This window comes from Equus asinus, chromosome 1 (assembly GCF_041296235.1).
Source record: "Equus asinus isolate D_3611 breed Donkey chromosome 1, EquAss-T2T_v2, whole genome shotgun sequence".
Taxonomy (NCBI): Eukaryota; Metazoa; Chordata; class Mammalia; order Perissodactyla; family Equidae; genus Equus; species Equus asinus.
Genome location: NC_091790.1, coordinates 162502275 through 162521748, shown reverse-complemented (window position 1 = coordinate 162521748; position 19474 = coordinate 162502275). Strand labels below are relative to the sequence as shown.

General features: G+C 39.2%; 1 protein-coding gene across 3 annotated transcripts in view; it reads right to left on the bottom strand.

The window, feature by feature from the left end:
- Positions 1-1189: 1189 nt before the first annotated feature.
- Positions 1190-19474, bottom strand: part of AVL9 (AVL9 cell migration associated) — a 55275-nt gene continuing 36990 nt past the window's right edge. For 2 of the 3 annotated variants that reach the window (XM_014841084.3, XM_044765189.2), the window contains exons 11-16: positions 16353-16487; positions 14976-15195; positions 11880-11997; positions 9267-9320; positions 8697-8785; positions 1190-5782 (exon numbers count right to left, since the gene is read on the bottom strand). In XM_014841084.3, the coding sequence (XP_014696570.1) occupies positions 5667-5782; positions 8697-8785; positions 9267-9320; positions 11880-11997; positions 14976-15195; positions 16353-16487 (732 nt within the window). In that variant the 3' untranslated portion in view covers positions 1190-5666. The remainder of the gene's footprint in view (positions 5783-8696; positions 8786-9266; positions 9321-11879; positions 11998-14975; positions 15196-16352; positions 16488-19474) is intronic. The other variant, XM_070511580.1, reaches the window with a different exon arrangement.

Genomic DNA, 19474 nt, shown 5'->3' with positions numbered 1-19474 from the left:
TGGCTGTCTTCAGTTTCCCACAGTCCCAGTCCACACCCATGTGCTCCAGGAGTGTAGCCGGGTCCAGCGAAGGATAAGACACACACGTTTAAAAATATCTGAATCTTAGTTTTTGTGTCATGTTGAGATGTCTGCAGTTCCAAATGCAGGTGTTCATAGGATCAAGAGCAAGGAGCACAACCATTCTGATCTCTTGCTCCCCTGTTCCTTGGATTCTGACACCATGATCATACAGACTGTTCATGTGTGCTGAGTGGCTGTCAGTTATGCGACTGGAAGGTCACTTGGGGATTTGCTGATTGTGAACTTGGACAGATCGGTCCTGTCCCAGAGCAGTTCCCCAACCCTGTGCAGGTGACCCCAGCAGAGGGAAACCCTTCACGAGGTGCAGTTCTTTGGAAAAAACTGGCTCCATAATCACACTCCTTCTAGATGTTGCCAGATTCAAGAATTGCAATGCCCATCCTATCAGAGTGAAGAACAGGCAGCTCTGCCCTGGGAGATGACGGGGAACCACGCCATCGCCTCACCACCACGCCACAGCCCAAAGCCCAGCCAGAGCAGGTCCTCGGAAAAGAGGAGATGCCAGCGGTGCAGAGTTCTACTGTCCAAGTCACCTCAACAGCCCCAGGGCACTAACGGTCCATGTCAGAGGACACCGGTACCTTAAACTTAAGGCTACACTCAAGGAAGTGTCCTTTCCCAGGGCGCGAAGTTTGTCTGCTTCTTCTGTGAAGCACATCCCAAAGCGCCTGTTCGGTAGAAGAGCTGTATGAAAACTCAGTATGTGGAAATATACATGAAAATGTGCCAGGAGTCCTCGGTGGAAATGTCAAGGCTATTTTGAAGCTTACCAGTCCGGGTGGAAAAACGTCCTATTCCCCTGGGGGGTCTGTCAGTGAGCACGTGATGTTATCAGGACCACCTCTGTTGGGTTGTACTTGGTGCAGCCCTGTGCACTTAGCATTTCACAGAAACTAAGGGGCTCTTCCTGTGGGGTCACCACCTTAAAAACTGAGGCACCACTGTAGGCAATGCCAAATGAGAGCGTAAATGAGAAACAAGCCCTCTAGCTCATTCTGTGTGGTGGGTTCTTGATAAATGAAGCTGGCGCTGCTGTCCAACTGTGAAGCAGGCCAGAAACCACACTGACAACGTGAAGGGTATTTCTAGAAAGACAAGGCAAGTATAACTGTATGCAGGACAAACAGGATAATTTTATTCTCATTTTTCCTTAAAATAAAGACACAGCAGAAGTTTTACAATTCAGTATGATTAGATGTGATTTATAATTTTAACTTTTTTTTAAACAAATGACAACAGAAATAAAGAACCAGTACAAATCATAAAACTACGAGAGCAAAGAGAAACCACCATTCTGATCAAAACGTGTGCCACAGCTAAACTTCCTTAGAAAACTTTCTAAGATTTCTAAGCTAAACTTTCTTAGGGACTGTAGAAAGCCTTTAATCTCAAATATTTAAACTATTTTTGTAACCACTAAATGCCTTAGCCAACTTGTTAATCAAATGCTTCCTAAAGTTAGGAACCAATGACCAAGTGGCCCGAAACACATTAAGTCTTGATCCTATTTTTCCAGCTATAGATTATTACTATTTCAAGAAAACAAAACATTTTCTAAGTACAGAAGCTTTCTAAAAGCTTCAATTACCTTTTCTGGCTCAGTACCTGACTGAAATGTTCAAATGTTTATATTGCACACAAAAAATCTGAGCAGCATACTATGTGTGAGAAGCTGATGAAAGATAAGATTGGGAAAAAACCCTAAATTGTGTCCCACTTACATGATTTAAATATATACTTCCTATATCTTTAATTAATATAAGTAAAAAGGTAAACTTTAGAACAGCACAGAAATACAAATGCATTAGAGTTTTACAAAATATATTCAACCCCTTATCCGTGCACAATCTTTTAATTTTGGAGTTACCATACAAGGGAGCTAGTTTCTTCTCCTTCATACGAAAGCAGGAAGTCATGTGTACAAAGTTATTCATATGAAAAGAATAAAGATCCACATTCCCTTTCTTTGTCCTTGACAAATATTTATGGAGTGTTGGAAATTATGAAAAAATAATTCCAATGTTATGAAGTCCAAAGACTTGGAATGAAAAAACTCTTAGTGGCACACTGTGCTATGTGGAATGACAGTCATCTTCCAGCAACGAGGGCTGCGTTCTGTGTCATGTTTAAAGGCTCCTACGGAACTGGGTAGAAAGGCTGTGAACGCTGTGCCCTCTGGTCAGGGTCAGAGCATGCAAATGTCGATGTTGTCTCAAGAGCCCCAACCAACTCCGCCATAAAACAACAGGCAACAATTGGCAGCTACCATCCTAACGGGCTACCTTCTAGGATCAGGACTCAGGATCAGTCCACCGGCCCCTTACAGAAGCTCACTGCTCCCAAACTCATCACCACGTCTGGAGGGAAAAGGACCACTGGCTATAACTTCCACAAAACATAAAAGAAAAACAAAACCTGTCTGCCAGGGAGATGTTGTAGCTTCAGTTTAAAACTTATTAACTAGCAGATTAGTATTCTAACCCCATTGTAAAAGAACTCTTATAACCTTTAGCATATTAAATACTTTCAAAATACTTTCCATTCAGATTTTAAGTACCTTCTTCCTCAGCCTTGCAACAACTTCTCACTTCTCTCCTTTCCTAATTTGCTTTCTCTTGCCTTTCCAAAATAAATTATTCTAAAAAAAAATTCATTGCTTAATATAGAACTTGAAAAGCAAGGTAAGGTTGAGGAAACATGTCGTATGCTCTGGTTTGCTGCCCAAGGATATTACTGCTGTGTTTCTTAAAGAAAACAAGAGGAGAAGTGTTTTAGGGTTTGGGGGCTAGTAAATCATAGATGGATCTGGGGATAGACTATTCATACTGGTTCTGTGAGCCAAATGCATAAGCAAAATAACTCTATGCCTCACGGTGACAAGCAACTTTTTCTATTCACCGAGCCTAGGACGTGGTAGCTTTAATTTTCTTTTCCTTACCTATGTCATTGTCATCCAGTGCCCAGTAGGAATTAAAGTATGCCACGAACTTTTTCCTACTGTCATTTTTAAGTCACCTAGACAGCAGTGGGGCCACCACTAAGCTACAGATGCAGTCTGTGTGCTTGGCACACCCTGAAATAGCCTGCTGACCTAGCTCCCTCAGGCCTACTTACAGATACTCAGTTCTTAGTCACAAAAGCTCTGGAGCCAGTGTGGCCAACCCTAACACACACCTTTACCTGTGATATGTCCGAAGGTGGCCCAGCGTTGGCTCCTCTGGCTCACAGAGCCAGTGACTGGAGGGAGGCTACTGCTTCTGGGCTGGCCACTCAGCTGGAGTCTGGCACCTAAGCGTGAAGCAGAAGGCTCCCAGGACGAGGGGTCAGGCTTCCTGCCTTCAACTGTGCTGGCTGCCCCTGAGACCCTGTCAACACAATCACCTGTGCTCCCTGAAAACTCCAATCCCTCCCAGAACCTGAAGGAAACAGAGTGATGGTCTTTGACCATTTCTACGACAAAGGTTCTACCTTCTGAGATATTTATTTTACGCTGAAAGTCAGTTAAACGATCACTTTAAGAGTTGAACTCAACTAAAACATTAATAGAAAGTTCAATTGAGGTGTATATTAAAATGGGGAACCAGTGATACGAAAGGAAAGTTAAATTTCATTTAACTATTTTTATTTTAGTGGATTCCAAAGTGTGGATGGGACTCCTTTGAATAGTGAGAGATGGGAGTTTACCCCAATCATCCAGACCAGACAAACTAAAGGAGGAGGCAGCAGCGTGCTGGCCAACCCCTCACAGAGCTCTCAGCGCTGTGAACTTCTGGCAGTTGAGGGAACAATTGCAAACCAATACACTATCACACTCCAACTAATGACTTGGCCTCATGAAACAGCAGGATGTTAGAATGAATTCTTTATAGTTTCAGTGCAAAACTGATTAAAGTACCTTTTAAGGTTTGGTTTGGTATTACTTTCCTCTCTTCAAATAACATTTCCTGAGAAGGTCAGCTTTCCTAGCAGAAGCAGAATTAACGGAGTTCTCCACAATAAGCCCTTTGATTTATCATCACTGAATTCTGGAGTTATTATGCTCAAATGGAAGGATGCTTTTATATTTGCTGGACTTGTGTTAAAACACAACTTGGAAAATTTAGGGATATTTAGATTATGTCCCTCTGTCCATGTCAACATGCCCTGGAAGGATTTACTTTTTACATAAACATTTCTGAAGGGATAAATCAAATATAATCAAGTGTCCTCCTTAATTAGACCCCTCATTTTCCCAATACTCTTTACATCATATGTAGATTATACTCACAATGTATTTTCCAAGTATCCTTTGTTACTGAAAAAGCAGTCTGTCCCCTGTAAGTACTCCCTGAGAACACCCATCCAAAGTCCCCTTGAAAAGCAAGCGGCAGATACGTGAGGTCCAGCTGTGTAGTCTTCAGCAGACAGCACACTCACGCAGGGTCCACGCTGAAACCTGATGTCCTTTATGAAATATGACTGATGTCACGGCTGTAGTTTGCTTCTTTTGCCTCTTGCTTTTCTAAATGTGAGCCAAGATGCGATTTCTTTCCATTATTTACAAATCATCTTGTTTTTCTTTTATAAATACTTTTAGAAGGGGGTAGGGATTGATTATAGGAGGATTTTCCGTCAGGGAAGTAGGAAGGCCAACCGCCTTGAAAAGCTTATGAAGAGTAAGACAGAAAAAACCTGTAGGTCTGTAAACACCCAATGGAAAACTGTTCAAAAGAAGAGATAGAAGGCACAAACTTTGGGTTAAAAAATGCTTGTGAAAGACTAGAGTTGACAAAGCTAACACCTGGGTCTTCTAAAGTCTTGCCCTAAATACACATTCACGGTAAACTGCTTGAACACCGCTGTAACCATCACTATGCTATTTCCTCGCGCATCTACTTGCACAATTAGGAAGAGGAAGAAAGCACAGTGACGTTCCTTCATGCTTCAAAGCAAGTGTGTAGGATTGGGAAAGAATAAATTAAAAACAGAAACAAAATACTCCATCCTCAGAACTACCACCTCTGGCTTTCATGTTTCTGGGAGGAAGTGAATCGATAAATGTGTTTCGTGGGTAGAAAACCAACAAACAAAAAATCATAACTCAGTAAAATAATAACAAAGAGCTGAATTGTATGACCCCTTAACTCTATAAGCACATTTTAGGGCCAATCTTAGAGAAATTAAAATAGTAATATAACTTAATTTTAGCACATACAAATTACAGTGACCACCCTGGATATTCAAACAGTAAAACAAAACAATTTACATAAGTAAAAACTTTTCTAAAGTAAACAAGTGTATAATATCAGAATTCAAAATTCATTACAAGGTTCACTGTGTGTTTTAATCAGGCTCAGATTGAAATAAAAGTAGTCAATTTAAACCCCAACCTGGAAAGCCATCCCTGCTATGGTTGTGATTTCATCTTCTCAGCACCCTGCAACATTCATTTAGACAGAGGGCAACCGTCCATGTAAACAGTTTGATGTAACGGTACCCTGCTGTGGACCAGTGGCTGACGAAGAGGAACAGTCTGGGAGCAGCAGACAGACAGGGAACACTTAAACCAAGAAAGCAACAGCAGCAGACTCTGGACGCCTTGCTCAGGGCTTCCCGTCGGGCGGCTCAGTGAGACTCTGGGGGGTGGAACTGGTGAAAGTAGAAAGCCATGAAGACATAGCTGTCTTTGCACTGGAAAAAGCTCCTCCAACTGACTGGCCTGGATGGAAACGAAAGGAAAAACAAAAGGAAAAATGTCTTCACTTTTGCTAAGAGACAGTGAAAGATCAATGTTAATTAATAAATGTTAATTTTCTATAACACATCAATTTGTTAATAGTTACTAAATTACCATTTAAATTTCTAGTTTCAAAATGATCTCTTTCCTATTTATCCAAAGAAGATGAAATCAATAGTTCAAAAGGTATATGCACCCTTACGTTCATTGCTGCATTATTCAAAATAGCAAAGACATGGAAGCAAACCAAGTGCCCATCAGTGGACGAATGGATAAAGAAGATGTGGTATATATATGCAATGGAATACTACTCAGCCATAAAAAAGACAAAATCATGCCATTTGTGACAACATGGATAGATCTTGAAGGTATTATGTTAAATGAAATAAGTCAGAGAAAGACAAATACTGTATGATTTCACTCATATGTGGAAGATAAACAAACACATAGATAAGAACAGATTGGTAGTTACCAGAGGGGAAGGGGGTGGGGTAGGGTGAAAGGGGTAGAGGGGCACATACGTAAGGTGATTAAAAACTAGACTATTGGTAGTGAACATGATGTACGCTATATAGAAACTGAAGCATAGTGATGCACACTTGAACTTTATGTAATGTTATAAGCCAATATGACCTCAATAAAATAATTTAAAAGCAAACAGACTAAAACAATCTCTTTCCATGGGAATGCCTAAAAGGAAGCCAGATAATTTCTGGGTGTAAGAGCCTGCTCTCCTAAGCATTCTGAAAGTATTTAGCAAATTCTTTCCTCAATACCCACTGTGTGAGGCCCACGGTTCTCAACACTGGCTGTGCATCAGAATCACTTAGAGAGTGAAAAAGTCCTATGTGCTCTCTGTACCCTAAATCCAAGTTGATAAGTGACAACCATCAAGAGAGGGAAGAACGGTTAGGCTGCATTAGGGAAATTTGCTTTTGTCATCTAAATGTTGCATTACTGAAGACACACAAAGCTCTAACTGCCTCAGGTCCGTTTTATTTTTATTTATTTTATTTATTTTTGGTGAGGAAGATGGCCCTAAGCTAACATCTGTTGTCAATCTTCCTCTTTTTGCTTGAGGAAGATCGTCCCTCAGCTAACATCTGCGCCAATCTTCCTCTATTTTGTATGTGGGTTGCCACCACAGCATGGCTTGATGAGTGGTGTGTATGTTTGCACCTGGGATCCGAACCCATGAACGCCAGGCCACCAAAGCAGAGCATGTGAACTTAACCACTGTTCCACCAGGCCGGCCCCAGGTCTGTTTTATTTTAAAGAACATTATCCCCAAAGTTGACGCTAAAGTGAAACTAAGTTGAATCATATACTCCCACTATTCCTGGAGAAGAAAGTGTGGAAGAGAACTGGCCTTAGAATTTAAATAGCAGCAGCGTTGCTAAATATTAAGTAACAATTGACATCATAAATCTATGATGTAGAATTTTTCTATTAAAAAGTAAGAATTCAAAATAAGTCAAATGCATAATATTGTATGGAAATAAATGCTTATATATCAAATTCCATTCCCTTGTAATAAAGCAAACCTAATGAGAGGGCTGTGAGCCCTGTGTTTGTTCTCAGACGAGTCTGTAAAGCAGCACTCTAACGCTGTCTATCTCTAGGCACACAGAATGTTAGAGCTACGAGGACCCCGGCACAGAAATCACCTAGTCCTGGGGCTTCTGAACTGTGTTCAGTAAGGGTCAGTAATCTCTCTCAGGAGCTAAGGAAGGAGGTTGGTCCTATTTTTACATACTGATATGACAAAACAAATGTGGCAAAATGTAAATAATTGGTGAATCTGAGATCATAGGGAGTTCCTTATACACTGCTGCACCATTTCTTTAAGTGTGAAATTATATAAAAATAAAAAGTTAAAAATACAGAAAAGAAGGAATGAGAAATTTCTTTAGAATGGATACGGAATAGCCTTCCAAATATTTTAAGTGAAAAGGCTAGGTGCAGAAGAGGCTATCATTTGTCTGGCTTTGGTATCAGGGTAAACTGGCATCATTAAATGAGCTGAGGGGTATTACCTCATCCACTACTTTCTGAAAGAGGTTGTATAAAATTAGTATTACTCTTTAAACATTTGATAAAACTCATAAGTGGAGCCGTCTGGGCCTGGACTAAATTAAAAACCTTGTGGCCAGGTTTTAAATTTTTAATTCAATTTATTTAACAGGGCTACTCAGATTCTCTATTTCTTATTGCATCAGTTTTGGGCACTTTTAACACTTTAACAGCATTAAGCACAATTTGAGTCTTTCAAAGAATTTGTATATTTCATCTAAGTTGTCAAAAAACTGGCATAAAGTTATTCATAATATCTGCTTACTATTTTTTAAATTTCTGTAAGATCTAGAGTCATGTCCCCTCTTTCATTCCCAAGACTGGCAATTTGTATCTTCTCTCTTTTTCTCTTTATTAGTCTATAAAGGTTTACTAATATTGTTGATCTTTTCAAAAAATGAACTGTTGGTTTCACTGATTTTCTTTATTTTGTGTTGCTCCCTTAGAAGACAGCAGCTCCTAATCCCTCCTTCATCACGGCTCTCTACTGTCTATAAAGACCTGTGGGCAGCTCAGGGATTGGGGAGAAAACTCCCGTGAAGCTTGAATCCTGGGAACAGAACAGTGAACTCAGCAGAAAATTCTGTCACTCTCTATCAGATGTGGCAAATTTGCTGAACTTTGCTTGATATTATCTGGTGCCATAAGAACTTTTTTTAATGAATAAGACAAAAATAAAAAAAACACCTTTGTATTTGACCACCTTGTATTATTATGTGATATACAGATCTCTAAAACTTTATGTTCTTATCAGTGATATATTGAGGACAGAGGAGAAATGTGTTATGATTCCAATCTGTTCCTGGCTAAAGGCACGCCTTACCAACAGCTTTTCCTGTTTGTACGACATTCCGGCTGGTTGTAACCACGACATTTCCAATTTTTTTGCCACGTTCACTGTTTTGAACAGAACTGAGTAAAGGAAAGAAGTGTTAAGTACAATTTTTAAAAATCACACACCCCCTGCATTTTATGACCATCCCCCAAATTAGCATTGAGAAAAGAAGCTAAATTATTATGTTATGATCAATTAATTTACTAACCTTTTAAGCATGCGAATTTTCAGGAAACACTAAAATGTTTAAGATGAACCAAAAAGTGATAAGCACATAAGGATGTATGGTTAATTCTCCCTACAGTCATGATTGCTAAAGTTACTTCACCAGAATAAAAATGGCAAATCCTATTATTAGTTCAAACCATTCTCCATGAAACAGCAGTGTTTTCACTTTGAAACATACACACTGCTGAGCTAGAGAATGTTATGCACATATTTGGTTACTATTTGAAGCACAAGTCTATCAAGTGGAGAAAACAATTCCCAATTAGCAATGAAACACATGGCATAAATTCAGACATAATAATTTTCCTAGTATTTTCACTGAATACTCACTGTGAGAATCTTAACTTCATGTCTGACACTGAGTACTGGCCTTGAAAAGGGTGGCTGCAAAACAAAGTTGGAGTTCAGGTCATGAGTGTTTTCACCAGTAAAGGCACAAATCAGGGTTATCACAAGGAAGTCTCATAAACATCGCAGGATGACTCAGCCGGGCGGCGGTGCTCTGAACGTGATGTCCGGAAGCCAGGCTTTGATCACGGCTCTCCACTTGCAGTTACGGGAGCCTCTCGTGCTTATTTCCTCACTCGTAAAACAGGTGTTTATTTTCTTGGGTGGCAAGGTTTGTGTTAGCGCTACTCTGATGTTCTGATTTATTTGTTCTGGGGTGGGGCAAGCCTCAATATTTTTAAAAAGCGTCCCAGGACAGGTAGGGTTGGAGTTACTAACTTAGCCATGGCCCGGCTTGTATCTTGATTCTGGCTATCTTATAAATGTGTGCTATTGATCATATGAAGATCTGCAGACGGATCAGGAACATCTGTACTTTCTATTAGAAAAAACTCAAAATGCAGGTCTTAAAAATACACAAAAGGGGAAAAAATTATATATATATTAAAAAAATTAGGCAACTTGATCAAAGTTACACTAAAAGAAGTCAACAAATATCCAAATTCTTATCACATACTCTAAGGTCTCTCTGTCAATGTTTAACAAAGAAAGCGACCCTAGTGAAATCTATAGCCACCTATAAAAACAGCAGAATGCTATTTATGGCTTTTCAGATAACATTAAATTTCTTTATTGGCCATATTAAGCATACGTAACAACTTCCCTCTCTTTCTGGATTCCTGAATCACAGGTTGAAAGAGCTGAGAGAGAATTTACCCATTCTCCATATTCCTGGAAATGCTGTGTTTTAAAGGATGAAATATGCCTGCTGTTTAAGGCAAGTTAGAGGACTGCCTTCTCTGATCTTTAAGAGAGGAAGGCAGGCTTTCATAGATCTCAAATCTTACAATTAGTTTGGAATATTTCTAAATTATACCCCTGATAACAAGCAAAGACTATCGTTTCTTGTTTTTAATTTGGTAAAAATATTGAAAATCTGCTGGCTATCATATCTGCATGGTTTCCCTACCTATGTATTTCAGGGCTTTCTTCAGCCTTCTCTTCAATCCAAATAACCTCAATTTACCTACACATTTTTAAAAGTACTGTTTGACAATCCTTGAAAACCCATTCCAGCTAAGCCTCTTATGCACCCGTATGAACATCAGTAGAGCTGGTTCAAGTGAAAGGCACTAGCAGATGCAGAGACTGGCTAGAGAGGTGACCAGGTTCCCTGTGCGCAGCACCGGGGGAAGAGACCGGACGGCCCCGCATGCTGTACTGACGGGTGCCACCCCCTCCACCCCCTCCGCACCACTACAGTAAGTGCCACCAGGCAAACAAGTCACATCTGTTTCTCCTCATCACTCTTTAGAATACAGACCTTGCAGTTAGTGAGGAAAATACTTTGAACTCTTATTAGCCCTTTCATTTAATACTTTTAAAATGTTTTTGCCTTTTAATTCTCTATGTTTTTACCATATTCAAAAGGCAATAAGTTTCTGCTACAGCCCAGTATAATGAATAATTCACTGAAACTAGTGCTAAATAATAAACCCAGTCATTTTTCCTGATAGATACAAAGTTTAACAGACATATTCTCCAAAACCCTGCTACAGTACCTCATCCTTGCAGATGCTTCTCCAAGTTACTATGACATCAACATCTAGATTTTGTGTGTGGGGCGGGAGAGGAGCATTCTTTCCAGGACCGCTTAATTCACATCCCCGGCTAGCTAAGTTGACCTAGCTCCCAAAGAATATGGTAGTCAGTACAAAGTCGATTTTTGTTTAATTCTCATCAAGAAGGAAAAGTTTAAAATACAAATGACAGCATTCAGTGTATGCTTGTATCATAAAAAACCATCATTTTAATCTTTTAATTTCAAAAATAAGTTCCCAGGATGTACACATTGTATCAATTGATTTCCTTAGCCTCTATTCCTTTTCATTCACATAAAGATGGTGTTATTTCATAATGGCCCCACTCCACAGCATGCTTAAATGTCTTTTATGCCCATGTGGGAGAAAGTCTTTGCCCAGAAAACATTCAATATTGTGACAGGTATTAAATTTTGTTGAATTTTAGAATCTGATGTGGAACCTAGGTTTGACCACTTATCCAGGAGTTCAAATATCAACTTTAGTTTTTCACACTTCATGTTTTAAAATAACCTCTCAGTTTTAACCAGTGCTATTTCCTTCAAGATTTCTATCTTGTTTGACCATCCTGCTGAAGTGCAGATCCGGGGAAAGGAAAGAAGAAGTATCACATACTGAGCATTGCCATGTGCCAGAGCTTCCTCTCTCAATTACACCAAGAGCTGGGAGAAATGTGAGTGTTTCCAAAAATGCCTTGTGCTTTTTGTGTAAGAAGTGTGAACGGGGAAGCAGTCTTCAGCTGCTCCTCTGTATTTGGGAGCCCTTTTATAATCTACTTAAGGAGATTCTTGAAGGTACTCACAATATCATCAAAGTTAAGATATTTTCTTTATATTGGGGCACACTTGATAAAACAACCATTTTACGTCTATCCATCTCCAGAGGATGTGCTTACTTTGGATTTATCTCTGCAAGTGCTGGATGCTTGTTGCTGTTCCAGACCCTGTAGTTGTGAGTATTCTTCCATGCTGTAACAAAGGCTGTCCCATAGTCCGACAATATCTTTTCATTATCTGTCAAGCAAATATTTGAAAGTTGAGCTGGACTGTAGTCTGTCAGGGATGTGAAGATTAACAACCAAACAGGGTAAAGGAATGGCTTTATCCCCCCACCTCCTGCTCTTTTGGGGAGACAGCCTACCAGACGTCCGGAAACTTGGGTCTTGTTCCAGAAATCCTGTTAAAAAGCTATGTGGCCTTTGGCAAGTCACATAATCACTCAGAACTTCATTTTCCTAACCAGAAAATAAGAGGGTTGAGGCAGATGTTTTCTACAGTTCCTTACAACTCCAAAATGTTTCCATGTTCTCCTTACCAAAGTTAGAAGGCATAGTATTACTTATTAAACAAAAACTACAGGCTAGGGGCTGGCCCGGGGGCGTAACGGTTAAGTTTGTGTGCTCTCCTTCAGTGGCCCTGGGTTCACTGGTGCAGATAATGGATGCGGACCTGGCACCACTTATCAAGCCATGCTGTGGCAGGCGGACCACATATAAAATAGAGGAAGATGGGCACGGATGTTAGCTCAGGGCCAGTCTTCCTCAGCAAAAAGAGGAGGATTGGCAGCAGATGTTAGCTCAGGGCCAATCTTCCTCAAAAAAACCCCACTGCAGGCTGGACTGAGTATATGTACTGATGTATACATATAAAGTAGGCAATCAGGGTATCTTTCTATCTTTTCACAAATGTCATTTTCTACAAAAAAAGATTAGAAAGAATATGTGAATTGGTTCTATTAGCCATTATTTTTATTTTGTCCTCTCTGGACTTTGTCTATTTAGTGAAACTCACTCTTGAGCTTCCATGCATTTCACTGTCAAAATACTTAAAATAACAAGGTGAATTTTCATATTTAATGTTTAAAACTTTCCCGCTTTATCAGTATCATGGAGAAACTTCAATGCAGAGTGTTTCTTCTAGTTGGAAGAGAAAAAAAGGTTTGGAGAACTGATTCAAATGGCTATTGCTTGCTATATTAATTGCAAGTTACTTGCTTTGAAGGTGAAACGTGACTTTTGCTGCTGGGAAAGGAAGAGAAGGATATACATGGTTCCATATGCACCTTAAGGAAGTTCTTTTACTAACATATTCCTCAAACAACACTTCATTGCGCTGAATTTCCTTTAACAGCACGGGCCTGAGCCAGACTGCTTGGGTTTAAATTCCAGAAGAGCCTCTTACCAGATGGATGGGAAGCTATTTAACCTTTCTGTGCCTCATTTTCTCTTCTGAAAATGAGGATAACAAGGTATCTACCTCCAGGACTGCTGTGAGGATAAAATGAGTTAGATGTAAAGTGGTCCAAACAGGTCCTTGCACATATTAAGTGTTCAGAAAAAAAAAAAAAAAGTTAGCTGTTACTATTATACAGTGCTTACAGGTACCTGGGAAAATATTTTTTTATTTTAATTTTTTAAATTTTTTTGAGGAAGATTAGCTCTGAGCTAACATCCATGCCCATTTTCCTCTACTTTATATGTGGGACGCCTACCACAGCATGGCTTGACAAGCAGTGTGTGGGTCCGCACCCAGGATCCGAACCTGTGAACCCTGGGCAGTTGGAGTGCAACGTGCAAACTTAACCGCTGCACTACTGGGCTGGCCCCAGGGCAAATATTTTTAAAAACTAAATTAATTACTCTTAAAGCTACATGACTGATGGAGACTCAGGTTTTCTTACTAAATTATTGAATGGTTCCAGGTTAAAGGATTTAATTTTGGTGTCTCAGCTGCTACATTTGTAGAAGAGGCAGACATTTAAAAATATCCCACTAACAAATAAGGACTTGCTCCGTAGCTTTCCCTTACAAATGAAGAATATGCCTGAAGCTTGGCTTTCAAACTCCATATATACTATGTCAAGAACCAACCCTGGAGGTGGCAGTGGTGGGGTTGATTAAAAAAGTCTACTGACAGGGCCAGCCCAGGGGCATAGTGGTTAAGTTCATGTGCTCCACTTTGGAGGGCTGGGGTTCAGGGTTCAGATCCTGGGCATGGACCTATACACTACTCACCAACCCATGCTGTGGTGGTGTCCCACATAGAAAAAACAGAGGAAGACTGGCACATATGTTAGCTCAGGGCCAATCTTCCTCAGCAACAAAAACAAAAACCCCCAAAGCAAGAACAACAAAACTACTGACAGAACAATGTGAATGTACTTAATGCCACTGGGAAACTATACACTGATAAATGGTTCAAATGGTAAATTTTTGGTTACGTGTATTTTACCACAATTTAAAAAACCCGAAAAATTGTGGCAGAGATAATGGAAAAAAGGAAAAACAAAAGTTCAACACTCTTTTAACAACAACAACAACAACAACACATCCATTGAACATCTGCTAAACACTACACGTCCAGGGTGGCAGGCATCCCTGGTGGGAAAGCCCACCGCAGAGCTTCGCTTCTCTTTTCATGTATTTTTTTCTCTAGGGAATGAGATAGTTTCAATATAGGAGTGATTCGATGTTTACCTGCTCAATTTTAACCACTTAACGGGAATAATATATCTTAGAATGGGGAATAAATTTCAAGGTTTAATCACGTAGAATGTGATTTCCATTTTTTATATTTCTCTTTTCTCCCTCTTTATATCTTAAAAACATGTAAGTAATGTTTATAAATAGCTCCCAAATACTGATATTCCCTTCCACTTGGTGGAATACTAAGCAGTCATGTAAAAGTGACAAGGATCTGCATTTACTGCCTTGATACATATCTAGGTTTTTTTATTATAAAGAAAAACTAAGTTTCAAAAACACGTATAATGGGACCCATTTTTGTAAAAGAACTACCACAAATATTACAAAACTAAAATCCAAAATACATGCATAGAAAAAGGTCTGGAAGGATATAAACTCAAAATGCTAAGAGTAGTTATCTCTGTATGAGGAAATAACAGGTAATTTTTCTACAATGAAAATGTATTTCTTACGCAATTCAAAACATCAAAATGTTACAAAATGAAACAGTGGCCATGTGCTCCTTACCTAACTGTAGTGTGGCAGCCAGCAGAGCATGGATGTAGACTGCAAACTGGGCTCGGATCCATTCGTCACCTCCCTCCCAGCCCGTGCCATCCAGGAAGACATCATCCCGGTTCTCAGTCACATGCCTCACTAGGTAATCTGCGAACCTTAGGTCTGCAGTGGTTGGGTTAAGCAGCTTCCTGAGTTCTGGATCATGGATCTGGATCAGAGCTTCTTCTACCTAGAGGGTACCCAGGTACAAGTCAGAGTCTGGGCATTCACGCAGATATCCATGCCACACTTTAAAGAGTAACTACTGGGAAGTTGGAGCTGGAAATAAAAAATATGAATAACAGCATTCTCAAAAGGTGAGTCTAAGAAAGAGATAGGTTTTTACACTAAAGTTTTTTTCTTTCTCTATTTAAAAAACGCTCATTTTCTGTTTTTAGAAAACACACACATAAATATTTAATTCTGAATTATAAAATTCATGTGGATTGTAAATATTTTGGAATATATAGAAATGTGTAGTAAAAATCACCTTTATCACACAACCAGAAATGAATACAATAAGTCCTAAGTTTTTCTGTTGAGTGCACAGATATGTTGGAATATTTTTATTATGTAATATTTGATATACAAAGAAATATATGTAACTTACAGGTTAATTTTGCAGTGTAATAACAAATACCCATGAACCCCCAACCAACTTCAGCACTAGAATGTAACTAATAATGTTGAAGCAACTCTGTGGTCCTCCCATTTGTATCCTCTTGTCTTGGAAGGTATATATATATTTTTCTTCCTCAAAATTGGGATCATAATACCTATAGCTTTGAATCCCAGATTTGTCATTTATTATATTATAAACATTTCCCTGGAAGCACGTTTTGGTACTTTCTGTTAGAAACTATAAAAACCTCAGGGTGACTGAAATTTCCCCCCCCTTTTTTTTACACAGTACTTCATTTGTAAAATGGCTTAAATTTCTTATATATTGATAAGATGTCAAATATCTATCTCTAGCTCCTTCCTCTTGATATCAGGAGCTTATTAAACAGGCTACGAGTATTGAGATTATTTAAATGACACATTTTAATTGTGAGATTGTGGTAGGACCAGACTGCCCGGGTCAAAATCCTGGCTCACCCACTTATTAGCTGTTTGATCTCTCTGTTCCTTAGCTTTTGCAGGTGTAAAATACGGACAGTAATAATACCTATCTCACAGGTAGTTATGAGAATTAGATTAGTTAATATACCTAAGGTGCTTAGAACGCCTGGCAGAGAAAGCAATTATTACCATTATTAGTGTTATTACTATGCCCTCACAATTCTATTTAAGAAAGGAAAACACGGACCAGCAGTGTCAAGGACATGCGCTCATACATAAACCTACTTCCACAATGGCATCACTGAGGTGTTTCTGTTGCCGAAAAAGGATGTTAGTAGCTCCAGCAACAAATCCCCGAACGGTGACATCAGAGAGAAGATGATGTTGCTGCAATGCCATGTAAGGCAAACACAGATATCCCTATGAATTACAAGAGCAACAGAAAATATTAGAAGAGCAACGGAAAAGCCACCTCTCTTCAAGCCTAGAGAGCTAGCGGTAGGAAAAGACATCCCCCATCCTCCCCCATCCCCAGGCCATCCCTAACGCAGCTGACCTTTGACTCACTACAATCCGTTCCAGAGGAACCTCAGGTCTTGACTGCGTTAAGTCCAGTTAAGCGCTCGTCTTCTCCACGAATGGTCACATCTTGGCAAAGCGGTCTAAGAGGAACGCTGTGCTACTTGATCACTTTGTTCTCGGGTCAACTTAAAAAAGCCTCCACAGTAACTAATGAACTGGACTTTTTCATTCAGGAAATGAACTTTTGAGCCCATTAAAAAGTATGTTGTTTAGTAGAAAACTGTTAGTTTCTTCCAGTAAAATTTTAAAATGTACGCATCTGCCCATAACCACTGAAGTACCATATGAGAATAGCAAAGCACTGCATAGCATTTGTTTTATTGTCTTTGTTAAAAATCACGCAAAGGCGCCAGACCGGTCACGTAATGGTTAAGTTTGCATGCTTTGCTTTGGCAGCCTGGGCTTCGTAGGTTCGGATCCTGGGTGTGGACCTACACACTGTTCATCAAGCCATGCTGTGGCAGCATCCCACATACAAAAAATATAGGAAGACTGGAGCAGATGTTAGCTCAGTGCCAATCTTCCTCAAGCAAAAAGAAGATCGGCAACAGATGTTAGCTCAGGGCCAACCTTTCTCACCAAAAAAAGACAGACAGAAAGAAAAAAAACCCATGCAAAATACATTTCAAGATATTTGCTACTAAATGTTTAAAGCAAAAATGACACTGGCAGTAGTTGTCTATTTAATTAATTTCCATTTGAATTGTATTTGAAAATACCACTGCCCTGAAAATTATAATTGCTAAACCACAGCAGGCAGTTAAGCATACAAAAAAACAGCATGTTTCCTGAGAATAAAGGTGTTAATGCTGGAATGATGCACTGAAGGAGGAAGTAGAATTTCTGCTGAAAGATTCGAAATCAAGACAGATCTTCAATCAGTGGCACAATTTGTGTACCAAGTCAGGAGGGCAGACTTGTGGAACCCCTGAACTTGTTTTCAATCTCAAGTCCTATGACAGCTTTATTTATTTATTTATACTTCTCATCACTTTTTTAAAAAACACTGAATTATAGTTGTCTGGACGATGTCTTGTTTATATCACAAGATGAATCTCTCTGAGGGCAGAAGATCTCCCTTTTGGTACTTCATGTTCTTTACTGTATCTAGGACATGACTTGTACCTAACAGTGGTTGTTAAATACTTAATACGGGAGAGAAGACTTCCAAAAGTTGGAACATAGGTCTAGCAACTTGTTTTTATTCTTATTCTTCTTCACAATGTCTTCCTCTGCTCGACAAAACACTAACAGAAGTAGCAAAAATAAATCCCTGTCTGCATCAGAGACACTCATCAGTGCTTCTCACCCTATGCCCTCTTGCGACGAAAGGCTGACAGGACCCCTGTTCCTCAGTCAGAATCAGTCAGAACAGCCAGGTCAAGGTTCACGGTTCACGCTTTACTTTGTGTGCTATGTGCTTAAAAACAATAAACTCCTCCCTCCAAACTGTTTCCAAACATAAATATTACAATATTGAATGCTCTTTTAAACTTGATGTGGACCCCAGAACACCCACTCCCCCAACTAAGATTGAGAATCCTTCTTGATAAAGGCACTTTCAGAGCTGCCAATTATTACAAAAGATTTATATTGCAAAATAGTAATAAGAGAATTTAATTGCTGACAGTATTACATTTCATAATTGACTGTTAGGGAAGAAAAGTCTATTGTCAACAATGGAATTCTTGGCCAAGTCTCTAACAGTAGGAAAACTAAGAAGTCTGTTTTAAAAAATAAATAGTTCAAAGCTTTTTAAAAATATGAAAAAATACATTCCTTAAAAAATTATACATGTATATACTCTTTGACCTAGCATTCTACTTCTTGTAGTTTATCCTATGGATATACCTGCTCAGGTGTGAGATTTGTAAAAAGTTTTTTATTGCAGTATTTGTTATAGTTCAAAGACTGGAATCCTAACCATTCACGAACTGAATAAATGATCATCGGAACAACAGGACAGCAATAGAGCAATGAAGCTCATCTCCAAGGAATATTTTGTAAAAAGGAACATAGGCATAAAAATGGGTATAGTCTGCTACCATTTGTGTAAAAAGGAACGGGGAAAAGTATCTATGCATTTTTTTATGCACAAAATACCCGCAAAGTGAAACAGAAGACATTGATAACGGTTGCCACTGGAGACGGCAACTGAATAGAGAGGATGGAATGAGAGGGAGACTTTTTATCACAGACGCTTTGGACTCTTTTGAATATTGAATTCACCATTACATATTTATATAAAAGTATTTAACATAGTTCAAAATAACTTTAAAATGTTGCCTTCATTACTTTTAATGATGATCAATTTAGCCTAAATCTTTTAAAGGTCCTTAATGTAGTGACAGCAAGAGCGTGGGTCCTATCACATAAAGCAGCCTCTAAACTCAAGCCCACCCTGGCTTTCCACTTTTCTAGGGTACTTTAAATTCTATATTTGAAGCTGCAGAATGTAATGGTAAAAAAAAAAATTGAAGAGATATATGCATACTCATGTTCATAGCGGCATTATCGACAATAGCCAAAGTGTGGAAGCAAACCAAATGTCCACCATCAAATGAATGCATAAACAAAATGTGGGATACACATACAGAGGAATACTATCCAGCCTCAACAAGGAAGGAAATCCTGTGATATGCTACAACATGGATGAACCTTGAGGAATTATGTTAAGTGAAATAGGCCAGTCACAAAAAGATAAATATTGTAAGATTCTACTTACACAGGGCATTTAAAGTAGTCAGATTCATGGAAACAGAAAAAATGGTGGTTTCCAGGGGCTGGGGTGAAGGAAGAATGGGGAGAGTGGTTGTTTAGTGGGT